This window comes from Topomyia yanbarensis, chromosome 2, assembly GCF_030247195.1.
Source record: "Topomyia yanbarensis strain Yona2022 chromosome 2, ASM3024719v1, whole genome shotgun sequence".
Classification (NCBI taxonomy): Eukaryota; Metazoa; Arthropoda; class Insecta; order Diptera; family Culicidae; genus Topomyia; species Topomyia yanbarensis.
The window spans coordinates 391,130,574-391,141,502 of NC_080671.1; the positions used below are offsets into that span (position 1 = coordinate 391,130,574).

Genomic DNA, 10,929 nt, shown 5'->3' on the forward strand with positions numbered 1-10,929 from the left:
TCCCATAGTACCAATTTCAAAAAATTTCAAGCGAAGTGGGCGGGGGTCTAAAATTGTCCAAATGATGTGAAATTTGGCATCTGAGCTTACTTTGACATTTGTCACAATATGAGAGGGGGGGCCTTTGAGAATTCAAAAAAAGTTTTTTTTGCAATGCCCTACTATGCACGCATGCACTTCAGAGATAGCGTGATATCATTAAATTTTCTTAGTTCTCAGTCGCGTTGTAAATTTGAAATCGAATCAAAAAAAAATTCGATTTTTTGGCTCAGTACAATATATAAATTCAGTTTTCCCACCACAATTTAGATATTTTATTTTATGGGCCATTTTTTCGCTTTCCCATTGATTTGGTTTGAGATTTCTAGCACTGATGTTGTCCTATGCTGATTTGAGCGATTCTCTGAGTCCTGCCACTATCCCATGTAGTATGTGTTATCAAAAACATCGCGAAGCATCAAATTCTAAATGTTCTCAAACAATATAATATCCGAAGAGAGTGATAAGAGTTATAAGAAATGTCTCATCACACTGTTAGGTGGATTAAAAGCGTTTTTTATTTAATAAACCGATAGAGCTCATCTTTCTGAATATTGCGTTATACATTCAACCATTAAAATTTTCAAAATAAGTTTTAATTCATTTTCTATTAAAATGTGAACACGTTTGACACTATCGGTCTTCCTTGACAGTGAATTTAGCCACATGACTTAGCATTTTTGACAGTTATTACAGCAAAAGAATAAAGGGCAGGGTAGTTCAATGGAAGGTATGATCGTATTATTAAATTTAAAAAAATAATTTTCGTTTGTCATTTACATCCAAAAAAGTGAAAAAAAGATCGGCTACATATCTTTAACGTCACTTACATCGGAAACAAACAAATGCAGGTTCAATGACCCAATTATTCTTGAAAATGATGATTTCAAATACCCCATTTCATTGATCACACAACTATTTAATTACTAGTCTTAGATGAGGATTATTAAGGGATAATTAAAGAAAGTTTGATAGTCTTGGGAAAGACTGTTGAAGTTGAAAAGTCCAGGACCTATCAACAGGCCTATCAATCAACACATGATATCTAGCATCCAAAAGCTGCGCCTAACGCGTGTGCAACGTAAAGTATATTGATTCGTCAAACTGCACACTGAAAGACAAAACCTCCGTCATTCTATTGAAAAAAATTAGTCTTAAAACGTTTGTGTGTGACATTCCCATCTATTATTCAAAGCAATTGTTTACATAATTACTCTGCTTTGCAAATCCACAAATAAGTTGTTGACTTTTTTCATATTACGCCTTTTAATTGAATAACTTGTTTTTTCATATTACGTCTTTTGATTTAATTGACAGTAATTCACATAAAATGTAAACATTTTTTATCGACTAAGCAATATGTATCAACATGTGAACACTAAAAAATACAATAACGCTTTATACGTTTAGAATGGAAAAGAATCTTTAGAATTAAGATCAATTTTTGCCCGCAATATACCATATACTATAAAAAATTGTATGTGCATCGTTTATTTATAAAGTAAAAACCATGAAAACAACTAACTTCCTCGACTAAACGATTATATAACGATATGAATCTATTGACGAGATTAATCGAGTTAGAAATAAACGAATTGGTTCACCTTGATCCGCGTAACAATCCCAATTATAGAATAAATTTCGCGCCAAAACGACTTAGCACGTGACCAGAAGTTCATCGACACATTTTGCCGTAGCATGAACACAACCCTCTCAATGAAGGATATACTGCAGTTCATTTTGAAAAGTGATGCCAGTTGAATGCTTTTACTTGTCGCAAGATTTAAAATATCGTAAATGCATTCCGAGTTTTCGCATTTAATCAAGCATTTAGATGTTTTCAATCGAATATGCGATAATTTGGCAACTACCGTGCAGTATCGATTGATACTTTGCCAAAAATAAGTTCGTATCCGATCGTGCGAATGAACCACACATCATGAGCAACGTGCGTACTATAAAAGCACCTTTTTGATGCATTGTTATCAAACAAGGTCTCCTACAGCATTAGGGATAAGAACTAAGTGGCTAGGCCTGCTAGTAGTTCTGAAATTTTCGTAAAAGTTGTGATCTATCCTCAACAAGGTAAGCGTTCATTCTTCAGCTAGAAATTCAAATCATTTGGTAGTATTAGTGCATTAATACACTCACAACCAGCGATAGTTCACAACTACTCTCTTCACCATATCAGTTTGCGGTTTGTGTTTTGTAACGAAATACTCACTACATTCGAACCACATCATCAGAACATACATACGTACAAAACTCCTAATAGCATTAAAAGTTATTTTTAGCGGAGAAATAAACAAGGAAGAAATTCTTGGACAAATTCGATCGATTTAGCTGCCAACTCTTATTAGCTCATTGTCTTCCACTGCCCACGAAACTATCGACATAACATGCAGCGTGCCAACTTTCATGCACATCCATTGTCAACAGCGTGTCCTCATGTGCATCCTCTGATGAATCTATTTCAGGTACAGCATGCAAATCTTCGTCAAGACACTGACCGGCAAGACCGTCACCCTCGATGTCGAGGCTGTCGACACTATTCAAAACATCAAGGGCAAGATCGAGGACAAGGAAGGTATCCCACCAGATCAGCAGCGCCTGATCTTCGCTGGCAAGCAGCTTGAAGATGCCCGTGCTCTCTCGGACTACAACATACAGAAGGGATCCACATTGCATCTGGTACTGCGCCTTCGAGGCGGTATGCAAGTCTTCGTCAAAATGTTAACTGGCAGAACCATGGCCATCGATACCGAGCCAGAGGACACAGTCGAAGCCCTGAAAGTCAAAGTTTCCGAAAGACTAGAAGAAATCCCGCCAAACCAGCAGCGCTTGATCTTTGCCGGCAAACAGTTGGAAGACGGTCGCACCCTTTCAGAATACAGCATCATCAAGGGATCGACTCTGCACTTGGTTCTGCGGTTAAAGGGCGGTCAATGAGAACAATGAAGGGAAAAATCACGACGAAGTTGGTATGACGACTTGGAAATGGGAAGGATTTTTATTGCAACGGAGATAGATTATAAGTAAAAAAGGGTTAATAAAGTAATAATTTAATTTAGCAACTAATATATATGCATATATAAATAAAGAAAACTTGAGGTATCACATAATCATTACTAGTTTATTTGAACAATCCAGCATGTTCTAGATGAGGAGACTGATTTTGAACCCGATAATGAACTTTTTAAAGTATAGGTTTCCGCCAACAAGAGAAATGTACTCTAATCTCATTCGATTGTACTTCATATCTGGGTAGCCAATATACACAAAACATCAATTGGAAATTCCTGATGCGAAAAATAAAAATTTTCTTCCATTTTTCTTTCGAAAAACGTCTACCCACATAATCTCGAAATAAGGAAAATAAACGTCACCGAACATACGCTTTAATTGACGGCAGTAAAGGATGTGCGATGAAGTAAAGAAATAAACACACACATACACACATCGATATGGTTTTCAATGATGGTATGTTCTCGAATAATGAACACCATGAACAATGTGGCCTATAAAAGCCTGTCCCCGAAGTGGGAACAGCTCAATCGTAATCGTTTCCTAGTGAAGTGAAGTCAAGTGGGATACAATAAACGAGCCGTGCAAACCGAAGTGAAAAGTGAACATTGTAATTACTATTCAAATTTTTAATCAGAAAATAATAAGTTGGTGAATTTTATTGTGGAAAATACACTGAAACAGGTACGTTCAATGGAAGACAAGGACAGTGTGCTTTCCAGATGCAGTGATATTTTCTCCATCCAAAATGGCGATTGATTACGAAACATATACGTATTGGCAATTCATGAAATAATTTCAATTTAATGTGCACAATTTGATTAATAGTAATGTAATTCCCATCAAAATACAAAGAAAGGCAAATTGCTCATGTTTTGAAAACTTTTGAGGATCATTGCATCATCTTTTTCAAAATTATGTTGTTCCTTTAATTATAATTATACATAATATTTAGTAGCAAATTTCGCTGTTTAAAATTCAATCTAGTAAGTGTAATATGTTTAAAATGCTGAAACTATGGAGCCTAATTGAAAATGAACGATTTTGCTAGAAACAAGGGCATGACGTCATCGAAATTTTCACTGCATTCGAAAAACGCAAAAGCAAAACCAGCCATATCATGTTTGGAAGTGACTCACTTCTTTGTGTTAGTTTCACAATTCATAGCAAGTATTTCTCTTTTCTCTCTTCAACAGTCTTTCAACGATGCAAATATTCGTGAAAACGCTGACTGGCAAGACAATCACCCTCGAGGTTGAGCCATCTGATACTATTGAAAACGTTAAGGCAAAAATTCAAGATAAGGAAGGAATTCCCCCGGATCAGCAGCGTTTGATTTTCGCTGGCAAGCAGCTGGAAGATGGTCGTACACTGTCCGACTATAACATTCAGAAAGAGAGCACCTTGCATTTGGTTCTACGTCTTCGTGGAGGAATGCAAATTTTCGTGAAAACTCTAACTGGAAAGACCATCACCCTTGAGGTGGAGCCATCGGACACCATTGAAAATGTCAAGGCTAAGATTCAGGATAAGGAAGGTATTCCTCCAGATCAACAGCGTCTGATTTTCGCTGGCAAGCAACTGGAAGATGGTCGTACTTTGTCTGACTATAACATTCAGAAGGAGAGCACTTTGCATCTCGTCCTACGTCTTCGCGGAGGAATGCAAATTTTTGTCAAGACTCTCACCGGAAAGACCATTACCCTTGAAGTTGAACCTTCGGACACCATTGAAAATGTCAAAGCTAAGATTCAGGATAAGGAGGGTATCCCACCAGATCAACAGCGTCTGATTTTCGCTGGCAAGCAGCTGGAAGATGGTCGTACCTTGTCCGACTACAACATTCAGAAGGAAAGCACGCTACATCTGGTGCTACGTCTTCGTGGAGGAATGCAAATTTTCGTGAAAACCCTGACTGGAAAGACCATTACTCTCGAGGTCGAGCCTTCAGATACCATTGAAAATGTCAAAGCTAAGATTCAGGATAAGGAGGGCATTCCTCCAGATCAACAGCGTCTAATTTTTGCAGGCAAGCAACTTGAAGATGGTCGCACTTTGTCCGACTACAACATTCAGAAGGAAAGCACTCTCCATCTAGTTCTCCGACTTCGTGGAGGTATGCAAATCTTCGTGAAAACCCTAACTGGAAAGACCATTACCCTTGAAGTCGAACCTTCTGACACCATTGAAAACGTCAAGGCCAAGATTCAGGATAAGGAAGGCATTCCCCCAGATCAACAACGTCTAATTTTCGCTGGCAAACAGCTGGAAGATGGTCGCACTCTGTCTGACTACAACATTCAAAAGGAAAGCACTCTACATCTTGTTCTCCGTCTTCGTGGAGGAATGCAAATCTTCGTGAAAACCCTGACTGGAAAGACCATTACCCTCGAGGTGGAGCCTTCGGACACCATTGAAAACGTCAAGGCCAAGATTCAGGACAAGGAGGGCATTCCTCCAGATCAACAGCGTCTGATTTTTGCAGGCAAGCAACTTGAAGATGGTCGCACTTTGTCCGACTACAACATTCAGAAGGAAAGCACTCTCCATCTGGTTCTCCGACTTCGTGGAGGAATGCAAATTTTCGTGAAAACCCTGACTGGAAAGACCATTACCCTTGAAGTCGAACCTTCGGACACCATTGAAAACGTCAAAGCCAAGATACAGGACAAGGAAGGCATTCCTCCAGATCAACAGCGTCTGATTTTTGCTGGCAAGCAACTTGAGGATGGTCGCACCCTGTCTGATTACAACATTCAGAAAGAAAGTACTCTGCATTTAGTATTGCGATTGAGAGGCGGGCAATAAGTCAAATAAACAATGAATAAACGACTGTTTTTAAACTAGTTTCTCTGGTCTTTAATTATGTATCCGAAAATAAATGTCGCAAGAACAGGACATGCTTATAAAAGCCGATTTGATTGTTGTAAATGTAAAATATGCGATGTAAAATCGCACAAAACCAAGTTTTAAAATCGGACTGAGGTTACCAGCATAAGAATCGCTATACAAATTTTCGGTAGCTCATTTGTAACAACGTAATTACAAAACCAATTTAGTTACTTGTCATTCTTGTTTACGACGAATGCGAGATTCGTTCAAAAGTGGTTGGTATTCCCGTTTACGAAAGCAAAATCAAATGCGCTTACTATTCGTTCGAATCGCTTTCCAACGAATCTCGCATTCGTCGTAAACAAGAATAAGGGTGAATATTCAATAATACTCACATTGTTTACGAAGACATCCGGCTTTGTTTCTCCCAGTAACTGTTCATACTCTGGTTTGCATGTTTCTTTTTTAGTTGTATTTCTATATCACAAGTGTCGTACTTGCTCGTCGGTGTAAACTGAAATCCGTGATGTTCCTTGCTACAACAGAAAGTCAGTTGTAGTTTACTCGTAGCATGGTAGTTCATCGCCAATGTATAAGGGAACGAGGACTTTCCCTAATCGCCTCCAACATGAACAATCAACCAGTTCCGGGAACCATATGCATCGGATTACAATAGTGTGTTCTGAAAACGTGACTAACACAGCACAGCCGTCCCTATTTCACCATTGTAGTTGTGGTTGGTAAGCGACCTATCGAATGTTCGAAAAAAAGAACGGTTTAACAAATATCCTCTACACTACGCATTCTGTCGAAACAGAAGTTTTAGCACCGCAGCGAAGTACCAAGACTTGCTTTCTAGCTGTGGCAATGCGAGGTTCATCTACATTCTTTACAATCCATCTACACTCATCCATAGCAATAGCAGCTTCCTTCTGAAAAATTGATTGTGTTCCCAACCATACTTTCCCGACGAAACTTTACTGCTTATCTGACTTGCAAACAAGGTCATTCTTTAAAGTTCTACCAAACTGATCAAATATGTACTAACTAAACCACTCTTGCAAAGACTGACGCAACACTTATATTAATCAATCTTCAGACACAACCAGTTAGCTTGCTTTTCCACCTTAGGAAGCCTCTGACAGTCATCCACCAGTGGCACGTGCCATCGCTTCGAATCTCCCGGTAGCCGATGGGCGTATAGCTCGTACTGAAAGGGTGATTTTATAAGAACTTTTCCTTCGGGTGTAATTGTCAGCAATGCATACTGATGCTGCTGTTGCCATTGTTTAAACACAGTGCCCAGTTCACTGCCCAGCAGAAAGGAATGCTTTCGCATTAGATCACGAGAAAAAAAATCCGTTTGAGGGCCACTCTCAAGCGCTGCATAAAGCAGGAACGGATCGTCCTGAGAAAGGTCTTCTGTGAGAAAAAGTAAGCTCTTCTGTCGGATGTATTTCATTTCCCTTGACTGCCAACGACCCATGTGTTCCCGACCGATTACCAACACCCGTTTCTTTTGCTGCACGTAATGCTTTACCACCGCTGCGATCTGCGTTGCATAAACGGCTGGGGATTTTTGATTCCCAGTGGAAAATGCTACATTTAAACCATCGATTACTACATCGTACGGTTTAGTTTTGTCGATAAATAACTGAAACCGCTGTAATTCTTCCGGTGTGGTTTTGTTGAATATTTCTTTTTTGATTATCACAGCCTTCAGGAAAGCATCTTTCAAAGCACGGAATGAATGTTCCTGGACTACAATACTAGCTAGGGTAGATTTGCAGTGCGAGCATTTACCTTTTTCTGTAATTTTGGCATCATGGGCGGTAATACCTGTCCTAGGGTGCAATTGTTTTAGCACAGCTCCAACATTTTTCGACAGAAAGATTGATGAATCGCTGGTGAATGAAAGCATTTTTTCTATGTTATTCGCCTGAAAAAGTAAAGTATGATAACAATTTATCGAGTATTACAAATCCCACTAATTCTTACAATAGGAAGACCAGCGCTGAGGCTGTACTCTAACCATGCCATAAATACGTAATCATTCGGAAGCCGTTTGTTTTCTGTTTGCTCTTTTAGCAGCGTCCATCCCATCTCATGATCGCCAGTGAGAAAGCACTTTTGAATTATGTAGTTGTAAGTTGAACTATCCGGAGCCCCAGTTAGTTTAATCATATTCAGTAGTTCAAATGATTCCCGCCAATGTTTGGTAAGCGTGAGAGCGCCAATTAAGTTTGCACAAGTTGTTGGGTCCAACACAGCATTTTCCTTCCTGAGATCAGCGTAAATTTTCAAGATATCCTGTTGATCTTGCTCGCTCAAATGATCCCCGCTATTGTCTTGCAATCGATACAGTCTCAGCAGTCTACAGATTATTGCCATGTTGACATCGATACCTTTGGTTCGCAAGTATTCCACATAGGATTTTCCCTTTTCTAGCGTATTGCAGAGTCCAAGTACTGTACTGTCTACGTTGGTTGCTGTGAATCGCCGTTCATCTAAAATGCTCTTACGTATTTCGCTCCATTCGATCTCTGATGGAAGTGGACTATCAGCGAGCTTTTGCTTTAAATCGTTCAATCGTTGTGTTGGCAGCCGAATCAACGGATCTCTCTGATGAATTCCCGCATAGTAGCGTGGTACTTCTTGCAGAATTTTACGGAATCTTTGTCGGGAAATTATCCGGGAAATCATTGTTTTACGTCGTGTGAACAGAACCGAAAGCGAGGAAAACAAATTCAGACTCGTGGACAAAATTGCAATGTTGGTAAATAGAGAAGTACAATTCACACGATACGTCATCTTTCGTTCACCGATACAATGCATCATGATTTGTAGTATATGCAAAGACTTTGCAGACATAGGGCAAAAGAGATTATAACTACTAGAAGTCGCATATCGCTGTTAACACCGTTAACACTGATAATTTATCATCTTGCTCTTACATATGCTAGGCCCTAGGCTAAGCACATTAGTTTAACACATATTAATGTTAATATTGCAAATGCAATATTGCCCCGGGTGCACACATGTCAAAGTACACCGAGCAAAAACCCAGTGAGCAAATTTTCTGGCAGAGACCGCTCTGCTAAATTTCTGTGCCTTTGTTTGGCAGCCCTGTTAGATTTCTGCGCGTATCCTGTCGGGTTAGTTGAGCTAGGGCGAACTCGATTTCGCTCGCGTTTTCTGGCAAATTTTTACAGGAACCGAGCTAAACTCTGGCATAACTCGGACATAAACTGTGCAAAGATCCTGGCAATTCCTACCTGGTAGAATTTAGCACGAATCGAGCAAAACATCTGACAAAGATGTGGCAGGAAGCGTGCAGAGATCTTGGCCGTACATGTCTGGCTCGATTCTGGATAAAAGTGAGCAGCATCGGTTGGTTTAACCGCTTCTGCCAGAAACGGTTGTTGCATTTGAGCGAATTCGTTGCCAGAATTCTCGCACAAATCGCGCAAAATGCTCGCAGAAACTCTGCCAGCATCAATTTCGCTTTGCTCAACTTTTGCTAACTTTCTGCTTGCCACGCCGACCGGGAAGCATCTGAGAATTTCATAAGTCTCGGCATATGAACCAGCCTTCTGATGATGCCATTGAACGCTTTAGAATGTCATAGGCATGGCTTATGAATTCATTTATTAAAATTTCTTATAATGGGATACAATATGCTAGAGCGAGACCCCATGTTTTAGTCCGTGAATACATGGAGACCTGGGACGGGACTTGCCGATAGATGTTTTCTTTTTTTTTTTGTTCATTCTATCGTTCGCCTCGCATAGCCTCTCTTTTTGCCTCACATAATTTAAATGGACTGGCTGCATTGACAGTACCTGCTGGCTGCATTTGACGTTCGATTTTTTACTATCTGCATGTCTCGTCTCAGATGGAAACAGTAGCGCTTTGCTCCCTCTAGTAGTTATAATCTCTATTCTTAGGGCTGATTGCTTCACCCCCGTATAACGTATCCCGCGGTTGGGTTTACACTTCAGGAAAACTGTCATTTTTGTGTAGACTCATTTCCCGTCACGGGATTTGATATCCCGAGCCTCATTTAAATTACACAAGGACCCAAATCCCGTGACACGTTTTCCGAACTGTAAACTAGCCTTAAGCCAGGTTTAAACGTACTGGTGAACCTGGTTCAAGTGTTAAGCGAGGGTGAAAAAATCGGTCTTTAGAGCCGATTTGTTCACCCTCGCTTAACTTTTAAACCAGGTTCACCAGTACGTTTAAACCTGGCTTAAGCGCTAAGCTAGGATGAAGAAATCGGCCCTTAGTCAACATAAGGACTTTGAGTAGCATGTGCAGTTCTTATAGAGACCTAAGAGAAGAGACGACGACAGGCTTCCTGCTCTTCTTAATTTTCTCGACTAGGCCCTGCCGTAAATCTAAAGACAACAAGCGTTCATCGTTGCCAGATACCTTTTGTATGCTTTTCACAACTACTGAAAATAATTTTACCTCAAAGATCGCACCTCAACCAAGAATTTACAATGCTAGCTGCATTTAAAAATTAAATAATTTTTTTATTTATTTCTCTCTCAACAATACACGACATTCAGGACTTTTTTAAATTTTTCCTGAATGGTTGATGTGTATGAAACGTAGCCAGAATAGATTCAGCAGCACTGTTTTCTATCCCGCTTGTAAATATAATGAACGCCTATGACTGGCAAAATGACCAATCAGAAGTTGGTTCAATATTGAGGTTAGAACTGGATCAAATTAGCTACGCGATTGTCTTCTCTTCTCTTAGATAGAGACGTGCACCGACAACATCAACGTCACGGAAACACGGAACACACAAAATTCATATAAATAAATAGTCACACCTGTTGTATTCTTACGAAAAGCTGACGTGACGTTCACATTCTGTTCCGTTGATTTATCGTGTAAATATTCGTTCCTGTCATTTTTTGTGGTGACATTCATTTATCTGGTCATTTCAGAAGTAAGTGATGTTAGCCCCGGTGATAAATTTGTTCAAAAATTCACTGCAGTGTATTTTCTAAATGCTGATAA

General features: G+C 39.6%; 2 protein-coding genes across 2 annotated transcripts; one reads left to right on the forward strand and one right to left on the reverse strand.

The window, feature by feature from the left end:
• The first annotated feature begins 1,967 nt into the window (after positions 1–1,967).
• LOC131684795 (polyubiquitin-C-like) lies at positions 1,968–5,880 on the forward strand. Its single transcript, XM_058967937.1, is given in 3 exon segments — positions 1,968–2,124; positions 2,517–2,981; positions 4,269–5,880. Coding segments are annotated over 2 exon segments (2,070 nt in total). The 5' UTR covers positions 1,968–2,124; positions 2,517–2,523.
• A 1,059-nt stretch (positions 5,881–6,939) lies between these two features.
• On the reverse strand, positions 6,940–8,665 carry LOC131684792 (mitochondrial ribonuclease P catalytic subunit). Its single transcript, XM_058967935.1, has 2 exons — positions 7,894–8,665; positions 6,940–7,834 (listed from the first exon to the last, which is right to left on the reverse strand). The coding sequence occupies exons 1-2, from the start codon at positions 8,596–8,598 to the stop codon at positions 6,980–6,982; spliced, it is 1,560 nt and encodes a 519-aa protein (XP_058823918.1). The 5' UTR covers positions 8,599–8,665; the 3' UTR covers positions 6,940–6,979.
• Between the last annotated feature and the right edge of the window lie 2,264 nt (positions 8,666–10,929).

Coding starts and splice junctions, on each gene's coding strand:
- LOC131684792 (XM_058967935.1), bottom strand. CDS start 8,598: ATGATTTCCCGGATAATTTCCCGACAAAGATTCCGTAAAATTCTGCAA. Junction 7,835..7,893: donor TCAGCGCTGGTCTTCCTATT/GTAAGAATTAGT, acceptor TTACTTTTTCAG/GCGAATAACATAGAAAAAAT.